Raw genomic sequence first — 25,725 nt, 5'->3', positions numbered from 1 at the left:
CCCCAAGCAAACCAAGGGTCAACTTGATTTGAAGATCTGCTGGTGATTTATAACAACAACAAGCAATTGTAGAGCGAAGGAGATTCAAGGAATCTCATTGTATTCCATCCAAATTGCAGTTCAAGATAAAGAAATACCACAAGGAGCATAAGTTATGGGGCCAACAAGCTATCCGTTGTCTAAGATTACGTGGTAACATTTGCATTTTCAGTTTATGTGAATTTTTTGTTTGCTGTAATTGTTGATCAATCAAGCCATTACCACCCTCTCTGAAAAGGAATACTGGTTGTGTCAAATTCTCATGCAATAATGGCGGATTTTGTTCTTGTACCCGCTGAATAAGTGGCTGAAAATGACCATTTTCAGGTGCACTATGCTGAAACAAAGACAATAAGCTGTCAAACATGTTCGTCGGGTCCAACAAGTGGCTGGTTTTTGCAGTCATTGGTTGAGTCCTGACTTGTATATCAGATGAGGTCTTTGTGACGGATGGCAAAAAGGTGACCATTGTGGGTCTAATCTTTGGGTTGGACTGAGTAGTTAAGCTGGTAGCAACTCGAGGCACATTGCATCGAGTTGTGGGGTAAGGGAGTTGAAAGGGGCCCCTATTTTGGGGTCCGAGGTCCGCGGAAGCGGCCCCTGGCTGGGGGGTCCCAAGGGGGCCAACGGCCCCTCTGGCGGGGGTCACGGGGCAGCACCCCCAGCCTGACGGTAAAGGGAATATTCCCTGGAATATTCCCTGGCCAACTAGTGGAGGCTCATATGGTAGGTCGGTCATACCAACCTAACCGCCTTCAAGGGCTATAAAAGCTAAACCCCTTCACAACCATCGATCATCCATCTTTCACCCAGTAAGAGTTGTTCCAGCTAGCCTTAAGCTCTTCACCTATCTTCTGCCTAGATCGCCATCTAAGCTTCACTGTGGAAGCGCATGGGTGGACAGAGCCATCTCTGTACCAGTTGTTTGGAGCTAAAGAAATTTTCTAATTCTCCTCTTATCTGTTGTGTACTCTCTATCTCTATCTCTTTCTCAGATTCTGTTCGCTGCGCCATGTAATTTTTACAAGCGCCCAGTCCCTATCCTCCTGCATCAGTACATGTCTGCCAATCCTGGCTGTGTACTCCAAGAACCTCGATGGCTTCTTGGCAACCGCAGTGGCCGGCCATAGCCACTCTTCCGGATCCCACTCTAGCTCATCAAGTGGCCTGCCCTCCCAAATCCAAAGACGCCACTCCTTGAGCTCCTCCCAGAAGACATAAGGGTCCAGCTGCCATGTCTTCCCCTGAAGGCCAACCACTAGAATCCTCCTCCATGAAAGGACACCTATCCCCTCATCCTGCTGCCCTCTCTCAAGGGCCAGACGCCCCCCCTCCTACACGGTGAAGAAAGTCCCATGTAGAGCGCCGCCCACTCTACCTGCCACCTGTAGAGGGACACCTGTTGGTGAAAACCTAGCGGCCCATACCTCCTCGAGCTCTACCGACTCTCGTATAGGGGGGGCAAGCCACTCCTAAGGTATTGTTGCGTCTATCTCCCTTCTCAACTAATCAACTCTCTAGCAACTTGATGCCCGCTGCAACACCTCCTCGTCCACCACCCTGTACACCTCCCGCCATGTCCTGATGGTACGAGCCGGGCCGGCTTCCCACCCAACCCACTGGATGTGGGGGCACTCGCCAATCTGTACCCCATCTCGATCTGACTTCAGGATTCCAAATCACCGGTTGGGGGTCTATCTCCTCCTAGTAGCCTGGGCGGCCTTGAATTAGGGCCCTACGGAGGCCCTGCCACACACAAAGCAGGCTGCGTAGTAGGAAGGGAGATCTAGGGAGATGATCTAGGCCGTCGTGAAGATCCCCATCTCAAGCACAACCTCCAATCACTGCCAAGCCTCGGTCTACATTCCTAGAGACTCTCCTTCCGGGTCTGCCCTCGTGGTGTGAGGCCACGGACTACTAGCTTGCCAAGGGGGGCATACTCTGATACGTTGGGTCTATGATGCCAAGCCCTCGCTCCGACCGATACCGGACGATGGTCGCCTACACCACCTTGGCTCAAGAATCCCTAGAACAATCTGACCCGGTCCAGAGGAAGTTCCGCAATAAGTGGCAAAGCTAGACTACACATGATGAGGAGAAGCACCAACATGAGGTGATGTACCAAGCCCTCGCTAGGAGAACCTAGTTAACCACCAAGGCTCGGCCTGCTAGGGAGAGGCAAGCCGTACTCCAAAAGGTCAGCTTCCTCCGAATAGAGTGAAGGACTCGAAAAAACTACTAAGCGGAAGTGATGTCGAGTCCCACCTGGAACCCTAGATAACGGACGGTCTGCCCTTTGCACACCCATCTAAATCCCAAAAGGACACCCCCCTCCGTACTAGAGTCCGGGTCTGTAAAAAAACCAACCGACTTTCGCTAGTTGATTTTCGCTCCTGCTGCAGTACAGAACACCTCGAGAGCCAATCTCACTCTCTCCAGCATCAACTCCTCGTCCTCTAAGTAAACTGTTGTATCATCTGCATACTCCCAATCTAATAGCTCTGTCTCCTCTCTCACTGGAAGTCGGAGGCCGCGTAACCCGCTCATAAGTGACCTGAGGAAGTAAAGCATCGCCTCTGCAAAGAGTAAAAACAGGTACGGGGCTAGGGAGCAAACCTACTGGACCGATCTCTCCAGCCAAAACTCTTCCCCTCGCCTGCCACCTATGAGAACCCTGCTGGTAGCCGATCTATAAAGTGTGGAGACCCCATGGATCCATGCCTAGGGAAAGCCAAACCTCACCATAGTGTCCTCTAAGAAGTCCCACTCCACCTTGTCATAGGCTTTCTCGAAATCCAGGAGTAGTACAACCAATCCCTGACCACTATGCTGGGCGGCCCACTGTGTCGCCTCAAAGAAGGTGAAGACATTGTCTATGATGCTCCTATCCTGGACAAAGCCTATCTCTGTGTCATGAATGATGTCTAGAAGCACAAGGCGGAGTCACCTACCAATCATATTTGCCATTGCCTTATAGGCCACTGACAATAAGGTGATTGGTCTCCACTGGGATAGCTCCAACCGGTCACTCCCTTTAGGGAGGAGACTAATAAGACATGCCAAAAGACTCCCTGGCATCCGTCCTAAAGTGAAGATCTCGTAGAAGGCCAACAATAAGGGGTCCTTCACCACCTCTCAATAGGTAGTGAAGAAGGCCCTAGAGAGGCAATCCTCTCCTGGGCATTTCTACCCATCCTGTGTGTGAAACCTCCTCTAAATCCTTTTCAGTGAAGGGGTCTAGGAGAGAGTGTCCCATCTCCTTTGTGATGAGGGACAGGATGTGATCCCAGACTTGTTGTCTACATCATTGTCCTCTAGCTGAGGCTGTCTCCTGCTAGAAAAGGCGTCTGTAGTAGTCGGTAGCAATCTCCATCACCTCATCCTCCCATACCGATTCCAAAGGATGCGTATCTGCTCTCCTGAAGTGCGGGGCTTGTGCACCTGGAAAAACTCCCTGCACATCGTGTCCCCCTTCCACGCCTGCGATGGCTGCTCATACGCACAACTCCTGTGCATGGAGAATGGGATCCCTTGGTGCCTTGTGTAGTAATCTCTACGTGGCTTCTAGGTCCCACCAGAGTGTCCTCTCCTCCTCCCAGCTATGCTGCCTGGCCTGTAGGGCTACCTCCTGGCAGATACTGCTCGACTCAGCTAGGACCTCTGCAACCTCCTCTACGATCTGGTCCCTCCTACCCCACTCCCTAGTCCAAATCTGCTAGATCTACCTCTTCACCTCCTCCCTCTTGTAGATTGAGTCAAGGATCCAACAGGATCATGTGTCTAGGGAAAATGCTGGGGGGTCAAGTGATAGGAGAACCGAGTAGTGATCGGAAAAAATGGTGCCAGCCAACTGCCCTACCTGGCCCCCATGAGAGCATCCCCACTCTCCCACATAGAACCTCTGTAACCGCTCTAGCAAGTCTCCGCCTAGTCGCTTGTATCCCCAAGAGAAGTCCAGCGACCTCTCCCTCCTGTGGAAAGCTGGGTCTCTCCAAGCATCGCGTCCTCCTACTGCCAGTAGGAAGACCTCCCATGCCTCATGCTCCTCCCCAGCGATGCCCTAGTAGTTTCTACCTCTGCCCTTCTAATCCTCTAGGGTCTCTAGGTTGTTGAAATCTCCTCCAACAATCTAGGAATCCACATTTGGGAGTCCTACAACGATCTCCACCCAGAACCTGCTACGTGCCCTAACCTCGATAGGGGCATAGACATTGAGGACTCCAAGGCACGAGTCCCCAATGTCCAATCTGATCCATAGAACCCTCCCTGCCACGATCGTCCCGTGGTCCCATACACAGGAGGTGAGGCTTGGGCCAATAGAGGTGCATACGCCTCCACTCCTGCAATGGGCACCGATGGCATGCTCCCAGTAAGTGTAAACTGCTCGGGAGTACCTTCTCTACCCACTAGGCCTGGGTGGGAGTGAGCTTGTGCTCCTGTAGAAGTAAGATGTCGATCTGTCTAGCAAGGGCAGACTACAACTCCTACCAAACAATCAACTTCCTAGAACCACGTGCTCCACTACAGTGGAGGCTGTTCACATTGCAAGATGCAAGATGTAAACTCATAGGGAAACCTGTGACTGACCAAATAAACATCTGTTCAGTCTGGAAGCTTCTAACGAAGAAGAGAAGCTATGAGGCATGTGGATACGCTTCGCTACCGGCCTGGACGGTAAACTCCATTCCCCCATGTTATCCCTCGGGCGAACCATGGGGGTGATGGATGCACCTAGTGGTACCACCAGGGCATCTATCAACTAGGGTGAGAGGCGAGACTCTATGCACTGGTAGAAGTGAGCCGCCTGTGCCAAGGACCACTCGATCACATCCATCGGAGCTCTCCACTGCGAGGGGCTCAAAAGATAATGCTCAAGATGTGGGATCTTGGCCCTAGCCCACCAATTAATGTCCATCATGCAACCTGGCCACTGTTGGGAGAAAAGTACCACTCCACCTTCTCCCATCCCCACTGGGAGATGTGGTCTGCCACCTTGCTCTTCACCTCCTCCTCTATCTGTGTCGTCGTTCAGTCTCCTATGTGAGAGGTCTAAAGAAAAAAGGCGTAGTATGGTCCATTTGGTGGTGCTAGTAGATGGACCTTCCACGGCCCACTATGAAAAAACTCCTGAGGTAGCAGCTGCATCTGTCTCGGGAAAGTGTGACGAGTGGCATAGACGAAAGAGCATGCACGTGTGTATGTGTGTTTGGTTGGGGGGGGGGAGAGGGGCGGAGAAGGCTCGCCCTCCTACTCCCTACTGTCGTGGGTGTGTGTGAGGGGTGACTACAGCCCCCCCTGTCGTCTCCCTCTCTGTCGTCTCTGGACCCGTGCGAAGCCGTCCGTGTCCACCTGTGGGCCTGTCGGCGAAGCCGCCTTGGCTCTGAAACGCGTACAGTCTGTTGTCTGATGCACAAACTCATGGCACTCCACGATCTGCATAGTGTGGAGTGAAGCCAATCCCGAAGCTGGACCCTCGATGGGGCATGTCCTACGACCTGATCAAAGATCGTTGTTTCTTTTAGCTCCAACTCTGCAGCACGGACTGCTGAGAGTTCTTCCTCAGAGAGGACGATGCGCAAGGTGTTTGACTAGCGTGGCACTCATCGCAAAATGCGCTGGCATCTGACAAGAGGTTTCCATTGCGCATCCCTACTGAGAATGTGCCAATCACACTTCTGACCTGCCGGGGGGGTTGCTATTTTCTGACTATGATAGAGGCACTGAGCGCCACGCATGATGTCGTCATACCAGAGCTGTGCGGGTGAGGCGCCTGTAGTTGCAGGGTGAAGCAGACGAGGGGACAGGGCCGGGGGGTGGTGTGGAGGGGGTTTTGGATTAGACAGGCGTGGGGCAGCGCAGGGGGGAGGCAGCTTGATGGCGGGCAGGCGAAACAGGTGGGTCGCGGGGGCAGGTCGACAGTGACCGGCAGGGAGAGACGAGGGGGCACGGTGGCAAGTCAGCAGTGACGGGCAGAGCCTTGCATTCAAGTTTTCAAACTTACCTCTTGTAGGCTCTCATCCAAGCCTCTTGCTACCCATAGAGCCTCATAATGCAATGGGAAGGGAAGCATCCTCCTTGCTCAAGCTGCCCCCATGTAATGCATACTTTGATGCTCTCCTCTCATATATATCAAGCTGATATAGGTCATTCTACAATATATCAATGACAAGTAGGGTGTCCCCATCACTATAATCATTGATAATATATGGATCCATGTGAAATTTAACCACAAAACCAGAACATGCAATAGCTGAAACTGAAAACAAGTTCTTGTTTGTCCGAGGCACATGCAAAACCTTTTCAAGCATGATAAGTTTCCCATCTACTGCAACAATAAGAATGAATAAGTAACCAATTGGGAGGTCTATAATGCCAAACTATGTGGGTCTGCAAAAGGAAGAAAGTGCCAGAATCCCATGTCTTGAGAAAAGCATCTCTCCTGCTCCTCATAGTCTCCAAACTACCCAGTGTGCTCCCATATCCTAAGAAAAGCATCTCTCCTCCTCAGTCTTTGAACTACCCAACTATGTGGGTTTGGCAAAGAAAGAAAGTGCCAAAATCCCATTTCCTAAGAACGACATCTCTCCTCCTCATACTCTCCAAACTACCCTATACCCTCTCCCATCTCTTGCAGACAGTATGCACAATCTCTATCCACTCTACAGTCCATATGTCCAAAACATCAATAGTCTGGCTACATCTAGCTATAAATATGTACCAAGTAATAATGCTAACTATAAGCTCTCATCTATGATAATGCCCTTAGTCCACAACATAGGTGAGAAATCTAGCATGATAATCCTGCTCACAAGATGCCTTGAAACAAGATAGGCATTATACCCTTGTACATCCTCATACCCACAAGCTGGGCTTCTATATATGAACCAAGTGATCATCCCCCATGTAGCAATCATAACCATGAAACACTATCCTAAGGGCTCTCCTCTAGATCTCATGAGCCCTTGGGAAATCCCATCACAATGCCTCTATGCCTCCTTATCGTCTCCACATCTAGCTCAAGGGACGGTGTCTCTACCATGGCCAACCATGTACCAACTACTAAACTTATGTGTGCTAGCAACCAAAGAAAGAGAGAAATCTTTCTCAGTCTAAAGCTGTCTTCCAATCCCCTCTAGAAGTCTGCAAGGAAAGGCTGTGATATACCCTAGGCAGTCCAAAGTTGACCTGCAGCCAGCACCACTCTGATCCGGCACACCTGCATCCTCCTCCCTGGCCTAGAGATATATCCAAAGAAGGGCACATCCCAAGGAATCTCTGCAAATGGATCCCTTGAGACCCACTCCCTAAGCTCCAGCTGAAGCCTTTGCACCAGCCTCCTCCTGTATACCCAATGTCTTCATCCACCTATCATACAAGTCTGAGATTGTACAATAGCAGCAGTGATGCTCAAACTCTCCCCCTACCAGCCTTGTACTGCGAAAGTGGGGAGCAAAGCAGGCCAGGCAGATGGGCACAGAAAGACAGATGAGCAGTATGAAGCTAAAGATGACCCTCTCCGACCTGACTGTTGACCATGGGAGGCCGGCTGGAATGAAGATGATGAACTGTAAGTCTGGGAATAGGTAGAATCGCGCAAGTGTGTGCCTATCATATAAATGTACAGTATCTCTGTTTTTCTTCCTCTTATTCCACTGGACACAGGATCTTTTTGTTTTTCCCAGAGAAGAGCACAAAAGCTATTAATAAGACTTCCAAACCCAAGGAAAAATGCAAAATACAAAGCAGCCTTGTGAATTACTTCCATACCAAATAATATATAACAAGGGGAAGTCTATTACAAAGCCTGAATAATAACCAGTTGGGAGGTCTATAATCCCAGATCATGTGGATCTGGAAAAGGAAGAAAATGCCAGAATCCCATTTTTCCACCAGACGCAATTATGTGGCATCAACATATAACCATGCACTCATAACATAATCATGAAAACCTTTCAGGGAAGAATCCATTCATCTTGTAGTGTTCATAAGAAACAAAGAAGAAAATGCTATGCAGCAACCATCATATCAGGAACTTTAACTGCTCCACCTGTAATGCATAAACATAGAGGAAAATGCTATGCAGCAACCATCATATCATGAACTTTAACTGCTGCTTCACCTGTAATGCATATTTGTCTGATGGATCCAAAGCTAATCTGGCCTCATTATCTGCCAAGCATGCTACTTTTTCCTGTATTACATAAGGTGTAAAAAGAGTTTATAATTTTTCCTTTATTACATAAGGTGTAAAAACCAAGTATTATAAACCAAAAGAAATACAAGATTGCAAACAACATCTCGTGTTGCACATAATTAAATGTCTAGGGTAAAATAGACAACTCTGGACCCAGACATTCCACTAAAGAAAGAAACGCACAGATAAACACAGCACAGGGATGCAAAACTGAAAACAAAATAAGAGTATCTGAAGAGCATGTGGCTTTTAAATGTAACTCTCACGGCCTGAATTTGAAAAAACTATGGAATTTGTCCTAGGCAAATTAGACAGCTCTGCACCAAATCATCAACCAAAGGCACAAACACACTGATAAACAAATTAAAGGGCTGTACAAAGTGGTGAATGGAGTAAGAAACCATCTGAAGAGAATGTCACTTTTCAAAGTAGCTCTCTGGCCCTGAATTTGAGCAAACTGATTTTGACATCTTGACTTAAAAATGACCGAATAAAAAGAAAAGCACCTTTCAGATGTCTCAAGTGTGCAACTGTCATACTTCCCCTTAAACTCACACAAATATATCAATTTTCAGGTTGTGTCCATATGCTGAAGTGATTAATTCACTGGAATGAGTATGTTCCCAAGAATGCCCATCAAACACATAAGCACATAAATAAATGACAACCACAAAGAAGCTCATCATGAAATTGAGTAAAATCATAAATCAGAAGAACAGCATGTTGCCACCAAATGAAGAAGTACAGAGACAGAAGACATCCATTTATGTGTTGGACTGTTTCTGCAACATCAGGTCTCATCATTGCAAGACTTAATCCTAAAAACTGTTTAGGCTAACAGAACGTTGACACTAACCTGTTTCAAAATATGGACTTGTTCACTTGTCATTCCAAAATAGCTATTAGCTCTTAAAAACTCCTGTGTTTGCTGATGTGTATCATCTGAGGTCATAATAACAAATGGAATGCAACAAGTTGATGTTCCTGGCATACAAGTAGTTGTTTCAGTCCATCGTGTCAGAACTTTTTAAGTCATTTGCACATATGCTTGGTGCTAAAACATAATGTTGACTTGGTTTGACAGAACACACAGAAAGGAACGTCACAAAAGAGCAGACATTGAACTATTTCAAGGACAATTAGCTTGGCCATCGTGTTTAAGCTTGTAATGCAATCACCTAAAAAAACACTATCTACAAAGATCAGCCAGTTCTTGCCACAGGACATGCTCAAATCGAAGGAACACACATACCTTTCTGCCACAACAATCTGCTAAAAGGACTCAACTTTTTTCAGACTAGATTTACCAACTGATAACATCCATCTGAACATGTCTATGGGTTTCCTATTGTGCCTTTTGACTGTTTTAGGAAAATCTCTGTAAGAAAGAAAATAAAATTAAAATGACCTTTGTTACAGGCAATGCTAGCATCTTGAAGGGCTAAGATGCTTTCAATGTATAATTGCAAAAAACTTGATCCTGTGGTGGTTTCTGATGGTAATGACACCTGCCACACAGAATGTTGAACTGATTATCCAAGTGACTGCTTTCTCCAGAGTAAATTGATGTATGGCTATATACACAAAATGGAACAAAGCTCATGAACTCCCACTAATACAAAATAGCTTATCTCCCTGCTAATTGGAGCAAGAGAGCAAATTTGCATCAAAAAGACTTATAAATCTAGAAATATTCCAGAATGTACGAAATTCAAAACTCTCTAGGTTAATCTTCTATGAACCATTAAGCACCTAAGTTTTTAAGATTAGCTTCTGCTCTAGATTCTACATTTCCGATCCTTGAGGCAACCAACCCAGACATATTTGTCTTGTGAGCCTCTATTTTACTAGCCAAGGATTCATAATAACCTCAAAACATATCATGGGTATTCTTCGAATTTAGTGCCTCAAGCCCACAATGGAGCAACCTAGCCACTGTAGCAAAGGGTGGCACATACACTCCATGTAAGAGAAATAGGAGAGAAGGCGTTTCTGCATTTCCACAATAGTTGGGATTAAAACGTTCAAAGTCACTCGACGTTATTACTTTCTTTCTGGAGTGTGCCAAAGCTCAGCTTCGGTGGATAGTTCATGATATTGAAATCTAAAACCAAGAGAAACTGAAATGAGCTTTACCTTGATCCCACTGTATCCTAGGCGCTCGCCTAAACCACCAGCAACAAGCACAAATGCTGAATTACATGCCTCTTTTATACCTCTTTCCTCATACTTGACAAACACTTCATTTCCAAAATGTAACCGCTCCCCATTCGGTACCTAAAAAACAATATATTATGAGTATTTGAGTTGAAACTTATCAAAACCATGACACTCTAATAATTTGATGTGGTGTTAGTGCTGGGTGACAGCACAATCATTACTCTGGTGTAGGCTTATGCTTGTAATTTGTGAATAGAGAGTCATCGTAAATAATATGTACTATGAATGGAAACACAACGATTTATCAACACACATTATCTAAGTTGACATCCAAAAAAGAATCAAGTTATTTCATATTGTCTTACAAGAACTCTTGCTGCCTGTCGCGTCACGTGCTACCCCCGCCTCCCGACTGTTCCCTCACACCCGCCCCTGCCCATCGCCATCGCTAGTGCCCCCCCTTCCCTGCCTGTGGCCTCGCCTCTGACACATCGCCCCCGCCTGCAGACGTAGCCCCCCCCCCCCCCCCCCGCCCCCCGCCTGTGCCCCCGCCACCATCGCCCCCTCCGCCATCCCCTGCGCCCCCCCCCCCCCCCCCCCCACTGCCTCTGCCTCCCCCGCCCGCCCGCCCTAGGCCACCTGCCCGTCCTGGGCCCCCTGGCTGCCCACTGCCCTCCGCCACCCCCCCTGCCTCTCCCGGGCCAACCCTTCACCCGTTTCCTCCCCCCCCCATTCCCCCATGCGCATTCTCCCGCCTCGTCCACCTTGAGATAACACCACCTCTTGGAAAACGAGAAATTTCCCTTTCCCCCCCCCCCCCCCCCCCCGGTAGCACAACAACGTGATAGGTAGGTTCCTCAGCAGGAAGCGCAATGGAAACCTCTGGTCAGACGCCGGCGCATTCTGCGAGTGCCCCCAAGTCAAACACCTTGCACATCATCCTCTCTGAGGAACAACTCTTAGCCATCCGTGCCATAGAGCTGGAGTTGAAAGAAACAGCGATCTTTGGTCAGGTCATTGGACACTCCCCATCGAGGGCCCAGTTGCGGGATTGGCTCCACTCCACACTACGCATTGGCACAGCGCAGATCGTGGAGGCAGTCCTCATGGGCCGAGGGATCGTCATGGTTCCGACTCACCTTTGCGGAGGCAACTCGTGAGTGGAGAGCTCGCCCTATGCCTCCACAAAGGGGGCCATCTACATGGTTCCCTAATATAGCGGCTTCACTGTGGAGTCATTTGCGCTCCTCAACAGATTTCTCAGACATCCAATCACTCTGCTTTTCCCTGAACTGGCAGTAGAGTACCACCAGTTAGTGGAGGACTTTGAACGACTCTTCGGCACAGTTCTCCCTGCCTCCTTCGAAGATGCAGTGACAGCTACACGAGTCCCAAAAGTACGAGTGGCCGTGAAAGACACAAAGGGTATCCCAAAGTTCCTGCATCAGGCAATAGATTGTAAGCGCTTCAGAGCCAAGGCGGCTCCATCGACAGGCGTGCAGGTGGACGCTGACGGCTTCACATGGGTCCAAAGACGACAGAGAGGGCGACCGCAGGGGGGGCCACAACAAGTTTCTCAGACACAGCCTCGACAGCAGGGAGCATGAGGGCGAACGACGCCCCCTCGGTAGCACACTCCGCCCCTCCCCCCCCGCCCGCCCCACCCGATAGGACCACAGTCCCTCACAGCCACCACCCGCGCCACAAACTACCCCACCTGAGATCCCACATCCCCCACACCCACCCCCCCCCCCACCTCCCAAGCTCCCCTCACTGACCCTGGCCCACATCCCCCCCCTTCCAAGGCCACCAACCCCTCCCCCCCAACACTCGCCACGTACCTCCGACCATCCCACCATCCCTCGATCCTCTTCCCCCCCACCACCCCCCTGCTGAGCACCCCCCCTGATCTGCACCCGTTTCAAGAAAACTGCCCCCCCCAGACCCACCTCCCCTCCTCCCACAGGTGGCGATGAGCCACACACGCCCACATCCTCCTCACACCAATAGTGTTCCACCTCCCACACAACCACCAGCTCATCTGCCCCTACCACACGTCACACTTTCCCGAGACAGGTACAGTTATTGCCACAGGAGTTCTTCTGCAGTGGCCCATGGTCCTATCTAAGAGTTGCAGAGCACAAAGAGTTCCCACTACCTCTAGAGGTGGGGATTTTCGTGGTTCGTAAGTCAAGGAGGGGCAAGGTCCATCTACTAGCACCATCGAATGGACCAAACTACGCCTTTTTCCTTCGGTCCTCTCATTCAAGGGATTGGACAATGACACAGATTGAGGAGAAGATGAAGAGTCAAGTGGCGGACCACATTTCCCAGTGGATGGGAGAAGGACTAGCACTATTTGCACAGTAGTGGCCTGGTTGCATGATGGACATTAACTGGTGGGCTGGAGCCAAGGTACCACACTTGAGCATGATCTTTCAAGCCCCCCCATAGTGGAGAGCCCCGAGGGATGTGATCGAGTGGCCCCTAGCATAGGTGGCCCGTTTCTACCAGTGTACAGAGTCACGACTCTCAGCATGGCCCATAGACGCATTCATAGTACCACCTGGACCATCTATCACCCCTTTGGTTTCGGCCGAGGGCTACCATGGGGGATTGGAGTTCGCCATCCAGACCTGCGGCAAACCGTACTTCCATGCCCCATAGTTTCTCCTCCTTATCAGCAGAAAAGCCTCCACACCGAACAAATGCCTGAACAGATGCCTGTTCAGTCAGTCGCAAGTTTCCCCATGAGCTTACACCTTGCATCCTCGAATGTGAATAGTCTCCACTACACTGGGCCACGTGGTTCCAAGAGGTTGATTGTTCGGCAGGAGCTGCAGCATGCTCTTGCCGGACATATCGACATCTTACTTATACAGGAGCACAAGCTCACTCCCACCCAAGCCCAGCAGGTTGGAAAGGTACGCCCGGGCAGCTCGCACACCCACTGGGAGCACACCATAGGTGCCCGCGGCAGGAGTGGAGGCGTATGCACCTCTATTGGCCCAAGTCTTACCGCCTATGTACGAGATCACAGGACGATAGTGGCAAGGAGGGTTCTATGGATCAGATTGGATATTGGGGACTCGTGCCTTGGAGTCCTCAATGTCTATGCCCCATACGGAGGTTAGGGCACGCAACAGGTTCTGGGGGGAGATCGCGGATGGACTCCCAGAGGTGGACTCTTGGATCATTGGAGGAGACTTCAACAACCTGGAAGCTTTGGAGGACCAGCAGAGCAAAGGCAGAAACTACCACGGCATGGCTGGGGAGGAGTAGGAGGCATGGGAGGTCTTTCTAGTGGCACTAGGAGCACGCGATGCCTGGAGAGACCCTGCCTTCCACATGAGCGAGAGGTCGCTAGACTTCTCCTGGAGATACAGGTGGCTAGGTGGAGTCCTGCTGGAGCAATTGGACAAGTTTTATGTGGGAGAGTGGGGTGGCTCTCATGGAGGCCAGATTGGGCAATTGGCTCGCACCACGTTGTCCGATCATTCCCCAATTCTTTTAACACTAGATCCCCTAGCATCAGCCCTAGACACACGAGCCTGTCTGACTCGATCTATAGGAGGGAGGAGGTGACAAGACAGATTGAGCAAGTTTGGACCAAGGAGTGGGGCAGGAGGGACCAAATCACAAAGGAGGTTGCAGAGGCCCTAGCCGAGTCAAGCAGAATCTGCCAAGAGGCAACCATACAGGCCAAGCAGTAGAGCTGGGAGAAGGAGAGAGCACTCCAGCGGGACCTTGCAGCCATACAGAGATTATTACAGGAGATACCAGGGGATCCAACACTCCATGCACAGAAGGTGTGCGCGCGAGCAGCCATTGCTGGCCTAGAGGACAAGCACTCGAAGTTCTCCTTCCGCACCTGAGCAGCTTTTCGGGCGCGGAAGGGAGATAGGATGTGCAGGGAGTTCTTCCAGGTGCACCAGCCTCGCTCCTCAGGAGAGCAGATACGCAGCCTTCAAGATCAGTATAGGAGGACTCGTTCTAGCCCAGACAAGGTGATGGAGATTGCCACCGACTACTACAGTTGCCTGTTCTAGCAGGAGACAGCCTCAGCTAGACGGCAGAGATGTAGACAACAGGTCTGGGATCACATCCCAGCCCTCGTCTCAAAGAAGATGGGACGCTCCCTCCTAGCCCCCTTCACAAAGAAGGAACTAGAGGAGGCTTTCCATACACAGGACGGGCAGAAATGCCCACGCGAGGATGGCCTCTCTAAGGCCTTTTTCACTATCTACTAGGAAGTGGTGAAGGACCCCCTACTGATAGCCTTCCAGGAGATCTTCACTTCAGGACAGATGTCAGGGAGTCTTTCCGCAAGCCTTATCAGTCTTCTCCCCAAAGGGCGAGACCGGTTGGAGCTTTCCCAGTGGAGACCAATCTCTTTGAATGGCCTATAAGGCACTGGCAAAGATGATTGGTAGGCGACTACGCCCCTTGCTTCCAAACATCATCCATGAGACACAAATAGGCTTTGTCCAGGATAGGAGCATCCTGGACAATGTATTCACCTTCTTTGAGGCGACAGAGTGGGCTCAGCACAGTGGGGGTAGAGGGCCATACTACTCTTGGATTTCGAGAAAGCCTATGACAGGGTGGACTGGGACTTTCTAGAGGGCACCACGGTGAGGTTGGGTTTCCCCCAAGCTTGGACTCGCAGGGTCTCCGCACTTTACAAATCAGCCACCAGCAAGGTTCTCATCAGTGGTAGGCATGGTGAGGAGTTTTGGCTGGAGAGATCAGTACAATAGGGCTGCCCTCTGGCCTCGTACCTATTTCTTCTCTTTGCAAAGGCGATGTCCCGTTTCCTCAAGACACATGTGAGCGGATTACGTGGCCTCTGACTTCCAATGAGAAAGGAGACTGAGTTGTTAGACTCAGAGTATGCAAATGACACAACACTCTACATAGAGAACGATGAGCTGATGCTGGAAAGAGTGAGGCTGGCTCTTAAGGTGTTCTGTCTTGCAGCGGGAGCAAAAATCAATTGGCGAAAGTCAATTGGTTTCCTCAAAGACCCGGACTCTAGCACGGAGTAGGGCGTCCACCTAGGATTTAGATGGGTGAGCAGAGGGCAGACCGTCTGATACCTAGGGTTCCAGGTGGGACTCGACATCACTCCTGCCCAGCAGTTTCTTCCTGTCCTTGATTCTATTCGAAGGAAGTTGACCTACTGGAGCACGGCTCGTCTCTCACTAACCGGCCAATCCCTAGTGGTTAACCAAGTCCTCCTAGCGACGGCTTGGTATATCGCCTCGTGTTGGTGCTTCTTCTCATCCTGCGTAGTACAGCTCCGCCACCTAGTGCGGAACTTCCTTTGGTCAGGGTCAAATGGCTCCAGGGATTCCAGGGCCAAGGTGGCGTGGGCGACTATCATACGGCACCTGTCAGAGGGAGGGCTTGGGATCATAGACCTAGAGTATCAGAGTATGGCCCTCTTGGGCAAGCTAGTTGTCTACGGCCTCACACCGGGCGGGCAGACCTGGAAAGTTTTATTGCAAGAGGGTCTCCAGGATTGTAAACCGAGACTTGGTGGTGAGTGGAGGCGGTCCCTAAGATGGATCTTCACGTCAGCCTAGATCACCCCCCCCAAATTACCTTTCCTACGCAGTTTACTCTGCGTGTGGGGCAAGGCCTCCGTAAGGCCCTAATCCAAAGCCCCCCAAGCTGCAGGAGGAGTTAGATCGTCAGCCGGTGATATGGAACCCCCAGGTTAGAGATCGGGAAGGAGCACAGATTGGTGAGCGCCCCCACATCCAGTGGGCTGGTTGGAAGGCCGGTCTGGCTCGTACCATCAGGACATGGTGGGAGGTGTACAGAATGGCAGACGAGGAGGTGCTGCAGCAAGTATTAAGCTGCTAGAGAGGAGTGAAGTTAAGGAAAAGAGAGATAGACGCAGCAATATCTCGGGAGTGGCTTGCTCCCCCGGATACGAGTGCCAATAGAGCCCGAAGAGGTATGGGCCGCTAGGTTTTCACCAGCAGGCATCCCCCTACAAGTGGCAAGTAGAGTGGGCAGCGCCCCGCAGGGGACTTTCTTCACTATTCAGGAGAGGGGAGCACCTAGCCCTTGACAGAGGGCAACAAGATGAGGGGATAGCTGCCCTTTCGTGGAGGAGGATTCGGGTGGTGGGCCTTCAGGAAAAGACATGGCAACTCGACCCCTATGTTTTTTGGAAGGAGCTCAGGGAGTGGCCCCTTTCGATCTGGGAGGGCAGACCTCTTGATGAGTTGGAGTGGGATCCAGGAGAGTGGCTACGGTCATCCACTGCAATCGCCAAGAAGCCACTGAGGTTTTTGGAGTACACTGCCAGGATTGGCACACACGTACTGATGTAGGAGGATATGGATTGGGCGCCGTCACGTAGCAGGCACTGGGCGGAGCACAGCATCATGGAGCCGTTCCGACAAACCTTCTAGCGATGCCTATGGGATAGTTGGAGGCTGAGGAGGATATCGTATTTCTATTGGCTGGTGGCACATGGAGACTTGGTGGTGGGAAGTTAGCTTGCCCAGATGCAAAAGGAGGAAGGTTGTAAGCGCTGCACACAGCAGCCTCTAGAAACCCCAAAGCACTGCCTTTGGTCATGTTAGGAGGCGCAGTTCGTGTGGAGAGGAGCATGCCGCATCCTTCGCCGTATAGCACCCAGTCTTGGATGTATCTCATGGGATGCTTTATGCTGGCAAGCAGTCAGCTAGGGCCGTCACCTTCTGTATGAGGCCGGGATGTAGGACACAATATTCTTCATCGAGGCAGGGTCATGCCCAGTGGTCGATTTGGAGGCTCTACCCATCCGCTAGGTACTAGAGCCCATAGCAGACCACTCTGAGGTATGGGAGATCATAGGGAGTCTTACTAGATCACATATCTAGAAGGCACGGTGTCAGGAGGCTTTCGGCGGAGAGAGACATTCAGCACAGGCAACCTTAGCAGAGCTCTGGACCTCCATCATCCACTCCCTCCGCAGCCGTTGGGATCAGGTGCAGGGCAAGTCCAGGGCTCGTCAGGAGCTCCGTTGTCATTTCATGCGTACTTGGGGCGGCCGAGACCCGTTTTTCATGACACAGGCAGGCAGCCCCAGATGGCGATACACCCCCCCATCCCTCCCAAGACTGCCCTGAGAGGCTTGTATACATGATGTATTTGTGACTTTGCATCAGCTCCAGCTAATCTATTGAGCATGAGCACTCCGTTGTAATCAGTTTTTTTTAGTAATATAATCAGCCACATTTTATTTGCAAAAAAAAATATTGTCTTACAAGAGATGTGGAAGCAATAATTACAAAGTCTTCTTGCACTCAATTCCAGCAGTCAATTACAAAGTCTTCTTGCACTCAATTCCAGCAGTTCTACGATGTTCTAACAAAAGGTTTAAAATGAGAAATGATCTCCTAGCACGCAATTCAAATCTTTTCTCGGCATCCAATAGACAGAACTACACAGTTGCAGCATGTCATGTAAATTAATGTGATAAATAATTAATGTCAGGTTCATGGGGAAACATTATTTACAAGTTGTTACATATCATATAAATTAATGTGATAAATAATAATGTCATGTTATAAAATATACACACAGGCCAGCACAAGTGAAGTACACCTGTGACCATGGTCTAAGGCCAATTAAACAACAAGCTAATGCCATTTGATGTGTATGAGCAGGGGCTAAAGCAGAGTACATAAATGATGTGATAGGCATGACACCTATTAGACAACAAAAAGAGTCGAGCCAGATATTGAGTGGTGAATCAACATCTCACCTCTCACATTTTCGCCTTTTAGCAAAACAACTGCTGCAAAGTCAAAAACGGCTCATTTCCTTGCCAAAAACAACAGCCAAAAGCAGAAACAAGCAGATTTTGGATCTTGTGAAGAATAAAACAGCAGCATGTTAACCAAGTTTCCACCAGTTAAAATGACTGAATTGCAACCGCCATGTCAAATTCTTAAGTAACTAGCCAGCAATTTGGGAATTTCAGACTGAAATCCTACATTTTCATCAACCCATCCATGCAATCTCCAGTCAATTTGAGTCCATGCAGAGCCCGATAGCATGCTGGATATTTAGAACAGAAATTAATAAATCGGCGAAGTGCTTACTTGTGCGTTTGTTAGTAACATATCATTACAGCTTTCTTTCATGGTCTTATTCAATGTTGTTAGTTGAAACAAGATACAAAACAAACATGGAGGGATGGAAGAACAAACACCACTTAAATGGGTCAGCTATGGCTACTCCAGAACTTCAATTAGAAGAGGTTGAGGATAATCGGGAAGACCATGTTGCTACTCACAAGCAACATGATTTGTTAACCATTTGGGTAGCGAGCATGGAGATGCACTTGTGAGTATTCATGCGAACATTAGACACAATAAGTCACTATTGAGAAGACAATATTGCTACTGGCAAGCAATTAATGGCTTGAATAGATCACATGGAAATACAATACAAGTGTTTGTGCAAACATTGGACACAATGAAGCCATAATTGACCACCTTAGTGGAATTAACAAAAAGAGGTAATGGTAAGAAGAGAAATTCAGGATACATGGTCCACACTCGTAGACCCAAACACATCCTCTACATGAAAGGGATGTAGGGGGTATTCAGGACCCATGGTTATTTCCTCTGAGGTTAAGGGTAACAGTAAAGAAAGGGAAATTCAGGATACGTGATGCACACCTATAGACCCAAACACACCCTCTATATCAAAGGACATAGAGGTATGAGTCGTGACCCCATGGTTATTTCTTCTGACATTCAGCCCAAGAACCACCATGAGAAGGATAACCCTGTCTTTAAAGACATAGGAAGCCAATAAAATTTCCTAAAGATTGGGCTCAATTTTAAACCATATCCTTAAAGCTATTCCCTAATGAAAATGAAAAGGAAAAAAGTTATTGGGATAAGGTCATGCAAATGGCTAGCCCCTTTGCTAACATACGTCACAAATTACTACGAGATAATCCTAAAGGTGTAAGGAGTTGATGACTTCTAAAAGATGGGGGGTTTCGTATAAGGGCTGGACAAAGCCTGTAACAGGGAAGTTAAACGTAGTGCAACAAGAACTTTGAAGAGGCGATCAAATTTGCATTAATTTATGAAGATAAAACACACTTGAATGCATTTATGAGCCCCATTGATGTGCAGTCCTAATCTAAGAATTTGTTATGAACTTTGAAGAGGCGATCAAATTTGCGTTAATTTTTCTTGAGGGATGAGAAACAACCAATTTGTTTAAAGACAAAGCACTAGGATGAAACTAAGCAAAAAGAATGCGAAAGGAAAAGGAAAGAGAAAATATGTTTTAATTGTTTGTCACCAGATCCCTCTACTTGGGACTACCCTAAGAAAAAGAAGGGGGACGATAAAGCTCCTAAGAAGGCAAAAAAGAACAGAAAAATCCATGCAGTGCAAAGCTTCGAAATCTGCACATGGACAACACACACGTGTAGCATGTCAACATTCATGTGGTGGCCATCTTTTGGACCACATGAGTTGGTGAAGATGCATAGCTTTGTTGGAGGTCATAGGGAGTCATAAACGATGACTCAGCCATGCATAAGTTTACCAATTTATTCTCTTGACAGAAGCTTAGTCTTTTCCAACTATCTAGTCAACATCAATATATTGTAAAAATGATAAAGGAACAAGACAAGGAGAAATCTTAGACTGTGTCTAATCTGGAAATCAAGATACAAGAATGTGAGAATAAGCTGCATTTCCAAATCATGAATATGGATAGGGCAAATACTGCTCTAGGCAGAGAGTCAATATGGACTTGGGAACCATCTTTAAGAAGAAGCTACCATCATAGTACACTGGAATTTTAAAAAGACAAAACAATATCACGAACATGCTGTACTAATTCCCTTGAGCTTTGCACTTGAATGATAGTAGTGAATGGATAGAAAGCAATGTGTGGTACATATGACTTGGACTCTGCCTACTGAAATAAATATTTATTAGTTTGTGATAAGGTTTTAAAATTTATTGCTTTTTGAATCTAGCAAAAAAATATTTTGGATGAATTTTTAAATAAATTTAAATAGACATGCTCACCCAATATCTAAACCACCTTGTAGGCTTAGTGAAAAACGACACCAGGAAGTGAAAAGGCAATTAAAAGGACAGCTTAAAAGGGCTTAGTAAATCCAAGCTATAGTCACTATGAAATTTTGGCAATGACATTCAGTTTACCAATGCCACAAGCCACATTCATGAAGGTTATCAATACTATCTTACAGCCTTATCTAGGTGAAACTGACTTTTAGTAGACCCAAAGGGCAGTAGAAATATTAAGCCTGAGCTCACTTACTGAAACCAACAAGTCAGCAATAAAATTAACTCACAGCTGGGAGCTAGAATGCTCCTACTCGTGCACAACAACACTTGTTGGCCCCAATCATGGCACCGTAGCAAATTCTAGCTCTAAACAAAGAGGCAAATGCTCTAATCCCTATCAAATGCATTCCTTTAGGACCTACCTTGAATTTCCTTGACATTCCCCAACCTTTCACATGATAGAAGTATGAAATTCAATTTATTCACAACAAACTTATCCAAGAGAGTTCGTAATGAGGAGACGGCTAAGAAAAGTGAGAGAAACCAGCAATAGACTGATCCAATCAGTGAGTCCTCACAGTAGGAAGGTGCAAACAGCATACATGAGCTAATCACTATGCATGGATCTTCGCTTCCCACAAGCTTCATCTACCTGCCACGATGCTGTGCAACCCTGACACGGCTGCTGAAAAGCATTCTCCATAGCTGATAATAAAGAAAATTAGCCTCAAAACCACTGCAACCAACTTTTGGGAGCTGAAATGAGAGGGATGCAACTGAACAATAGTCATTCCAAATGCTCTCCCAAGCTCAAAACCCCATGATCTAATCGGCTGAGGATTCATGGCAGAAGTGAGCTGCTTATTAAGGCTGCTTGGCATTAGTGAGCTGCTCCCTGGACCAAACTTTGGTCAAACCTAATTTATAAGATGCCAGAGTAGACTAAAGCCTGGATCGAATCGTGCAAGGCCCTAGAGTAGACTTGACCTTGTCCTACTTTTGTCCTGTACCTATATTCTCATTGTCAATTCAATGTTCTCACATGCAAAGAGCTAGCAACACCAATATTTAGATTTAATTTCTCAATATAAGTTCATTGATTAAAGTTTCATTGACAGTATTAAAACTAACATTTACATTGGTGACGCTAGGTCACTTTCTGGGAGTCTTTCTTGCTGTTATTCTGATCTATCACAAATCTAAAGAACATTTGGAACATTAAGAGAAGTGTTTGACTTCTTGAGAGCCCTTTTTTTTTACAAACGGAAGGATCCAAGCAAGAATTCTATGCCACATATCTAAGGTATATAAATACATATAGGAAAAGTTAGAGCTATTAGAATGGCCACCTCCAAGGTTCTAGAAAAGTTGCAAATATTCCTAGGTTTATCTAGATTTTTTCAATGATTCATTTGAGATTATACTAAGATAGTTGTTCCACCTTAAAAAGGAAGGAAATGACTTCATAGCTGAACAAACCAGAATAAAAGCTTTGAAGAGCTTAAGGTAGCCACCGCTTTAACACCAATTTTGAATATAGCAAATCCAAACAAACTCTTTGTGGTTGAAATTAATGTATGTGACTTTGCAATAGGTGTGGCATGTGAAGTAGGGTGGTTTCGTACGTTGAGTACGATACAATTTGTAAGTGAACTAGTGCAGCACAAAACGTACACAAAAACTTCAATAATAAAATACATTGTTTCATATGTTCATGAAAAAATACATGTAAACCTATATATATGTATATATTAATATACAAATAAAATGTGCAACTTAAAGATAGATCAATCATCACAAAGTTCATGAATTAAAGACTAGAGTTTAGAAAACAATTGCAAGGCCATATAGGTCTAAAGAGTTGAAACTAGAGTCATGTATTGAGTGCTCCAAAAGGATACATCAATGGCAAATACTCATGAAAGGACTCAAAATGTATAATGACAAATAAACTCACTACAAAATGTCTAGACTCATGAGGCCTTCTCATCATCAGGCTTAGACACATTGGAAGGTGGAGAGCAGCCCTCACTAGAAGAGGCCTCAAATGGCTCACCAAAGTCACCTATCTAGCCATGGGCATCTCATGCATAGTTCGAAGCATACGCAAGTACATAAACAATAAATTAGTCACTCTAATTGTTGTATGCTCAACTTGTTTCGGATCTTGGTGTGAATGAGAGAATATGCTGACCAATTTCTCTCACATACACTAGCTGAACAATCCTACATTAGGTTAAAAATTCAAATTGTTTCAACATTCAAATTCAATGATCACACAACAATTCAGCTTTAGGTGACAACTTACAAGTGGGTACTTACAGCTTACATGTGCAAGCACTCTAACGGCAATCTTTTGGATAGTGGGTACCTAATATTCAAAAGATTCGCACCAAAAAAGAGGCTTGACCAAAGACACCTTCCTGTTTAGTCACTATAATTGATGATTTCTTGTAAGAATGCTATGTGCTAGTCTTCATTTAATGCCTTCAGGAGATGGGCATCTCTATCGGCTGCCAACTTGTGATCCATGAAAAGGGGTGGAGCTTTATAAGCAGGATATAAGAGGACAAGCAATCCATTGATAGGTCTTCTCAACCACTTCCATCTTTTCTCCACTTAGTAACAGATGTCATCGCGCCTTGGCATGGCATTCAATATGTCAACACTACATTTTTTTTAAAGAAACATTTAATTTAGTCATTCAAATTTGAAAATTGAAACTCTTTACTTTAAACTTAATTAACTTATGCAAAAACAAGTGTAGTTACCTTGGGTCCTCCGTGTCTAGTACTTTGCATGCCTTGATCTCCTCAATGGCCTCCCTCATGAACTGCACGAGAAGCCCCAAGGTGGTGACCTCCATGTCAGTCATGCGTAGAACCCTATATAAGGGGGTAATAGCAATGACTAGCACTCGTACATCATTCCAAAATGCCTCTCTCAAGCAAAGCCTCTAAATGGCTTTCCCTCCTCCATGCTTGAGAGTGGCCCCTCCTGTAGACATTACTTGAACTTCTTCGAGACCATAGCTTGCTGAATTTTGTTTTGCACATCATATAGTCGCTCAAAAAGCAACCACAAGGTGGCAAAATGGGACTTGGAGGGCCTTTTTAACTCTATATCACTATAGGCACAATAGAGAGCCAAGACCTTTACCTTCTTGCTGATAAAATATACAATGAGACAGGCATCCCCAACAATGTTCCTCACCCATTTCAATGACCCTATTTCTTCCATGAGGAGACCAATGCAATGGGTGGCACATGGAGTCCATACAATGCATAGGAACTCCACTTCAAGCAAATAGCCCACCTTCAACAATAGGAAGCATTGTTGGTGACCACTTGCACCACATTGGTCACACCAACCTACATGGCACAAGTAAAAGAGGGGATAGGTTTGAGTTATGATGGAATCATGGATCATGGAGATAGAGATTTATGAATCATGATGGAGAATGAAGAAGTAGTATGATACAGTAGATGGTTATGAAGAGGTGAAATAAACTATGATTTATGAATACTGAAACATAAAATGAGTAAGGAATCATTGAATCGTAAACCAAAAAAAGATTACCTCAATAATAGCTTGGCGATATGTGAGTATATGAATATGCCGCAATTCGTCATCCTCCCTGCCTCCATGGCCCGCAAGAAGAATGCACCAAGAGGTGAAGAAACAAGGATATTGATGATGCTTCATTTCTTTCTATCGCTCCATCCATCAAAAAGTATGGTGCAACCATACTTTGCCCATCCAGCGCACATGGGCTCGAGAGATTTCTTGATTCTCTCTCTCCTCATAGAGTTTCTTGGTCTGCATGTCATTGTAGTTGACACCATACCACCCCTCGCATGGACCAACCGCAGCAATGGCTTTGACCATTCTCTTTCACTTATACACTCGAAGCAAGTGGAATGGAAGATTGCACTCAACGATAGTGCGTGCAATCTCGATCTCTGCATTTCTTTGCCTCTCTTTGAGGAAAAACCAAGAACTGGAAACACCAACTATAGCTACTTGTAGTGAGGCTTGCCTACACGGTCCTTTGCTTCCAACAATGGCAACGGAGCTCGAGGCCGTTGAGGCACATGGGACAAGAGAAGGTATAGCAGTAGGTGTACAAGAAGGCGTCTTGAAAGCATCCACTTCCATGTTGGGGGAAACCACCTCCTCTTAAGCTTTTGCCATGATCAATAACACATGGCCACTTTCAAGGGAGAGGGGAGAGTACTTCATTATCTCATTTGCTACGGATTGAAGGATAGAAGGATATCGGCCGCATTGGCCACCCACCTTGGTCAAGTGGATGATGAGACTCATCACACTACTAGTCATTGTATTTCCACAATCCTGCAAGTCCAATGGTAGCAATTTACATTGCCCGAGGCCTTCACAAGATTTGTGGTGCAGAGACTGAAAGCCTTATGAAGAGGCTTCGGTATTGTGGATAGCAACAGGGAGAGGAAGAGGAAGATGGATGAAATGAAGAGAGAGGAAAAGAGATAGCGAGAGGAGAGAAAAAGAAGGTGAAGGATAGGGATAGGGAAAGGGAGAGCAAGAGGAAGAGGGATAGCAATAGGAGAGGGGGAGAAGCAGAAGAGAAGGAGAGGGAGACAAAAAGAAAAAAAGGTGAGGGAAAGGGATAGGAAAAGGGAGGGAACGAAATGGCGGAATTTCCGGTGAAGAGATGAGAAGGGGGAGCTGCCCTTTATAGTGGGCTGAGGTGAGGGAGAACTTCAGCTGACATTCATGTGCAACGGCCATAAAAAAAGGGGCAAAAATTCGCACTTGTTGTCTAGACTATGTAACAGTCAAGTCCGCTCCGCACTGCAACAATGCATGCATTGCTCCGTGGAACCATACGGAACGTTCATACAATACCGTACCATACAAAACATTCCGAGTAGGCATGGAACGTAACCCTGCTATGAAGATATGCAATAAATAAATGTAGGAGTGTACAAAATGCTCAAGGGCAAAGCCATGAGCAATGACGTCCACAAGAGACCGATCCTAAGTGCTGAAACTACCAGTTGGAGTTGAGAGAGTGCTAATTAATGAAGGGTAGAGTTTGAACAAGATGGTCACCAAAACACAGTAATCTAGAGGCTGCAAACTAGTAAACGTAGCAATGTACTATTGAACAAAAGCTGAAAATTGTGCACTGGAGCTGTAGACAACAGGGCGACAGCTGTAGAAAAGGTGTCAAGAGCTGAATGGGTCTGCAATGCTGAAAACACAGACAGGATGATG

The 25,725-nt window shown here is 47.1% G+C and overlaps 1 protein-coding gene across 4 annotated transcripts in view; it reads right to left on the bottom strand.

Moving 5' to 3' along the window:
- The window catches only part of USP (UDP-sugar pyrophosphorylase), a 160,749-nt gene that overhangs the window by 94,880 nt on the left and 40,144 nt on the right, over window positions 1-25,725 (bottom strand). For all 4 annotated transcript variants that reach the window (XM_087687714.1, XM_087687713.1, XM_087687716.1 and 1 more), the window contains exons 5-8: window positions 10,370-10,510; window positions 9,642-9,741; window positions 9,090-9,217; window positions 8,159-8,230 (exon numbers count right to left, since the gene is read on the bottom strand). In XM_087687714.1, coding sequence (XP_087543840.1) covers window positions 8,159-8,230; window positions 9,090-9,217; window positions 9,642-9,741; window positions 10,370-10,510 — 441 coding nt within the window. The remainder of the gene's footprint in view (window positions 1-8,158; window positions 8,231-9,089; window positions 9,218-9,641; window positions 9,742-10,369; window positions 10,511-25,725) is intronic.

The sequence above is a fragment of the Lygodium microphyllum genome, chromosome 11 (assembly GCF_053477565.2).
Source record: "Lygodium microphyllum isolate KBCC chromosome 11, Lygodium_microphyllum_v1.1.10, whole genome shotgun sequence".
Classification (NCBI taxonomy): domain Eukaryota; kingdom Viridiplantae; phylum Streptophyta; class Polypodiopsida; order Schizaeales; family Lygodiaceae; genus Lygodium; species Lygodium microphyllum.
The sequence above is the reverse complement of the archived record's forward strand: the minus strand, read 5'-3'. Positions and strand labels throughout refer to the sequence as shown.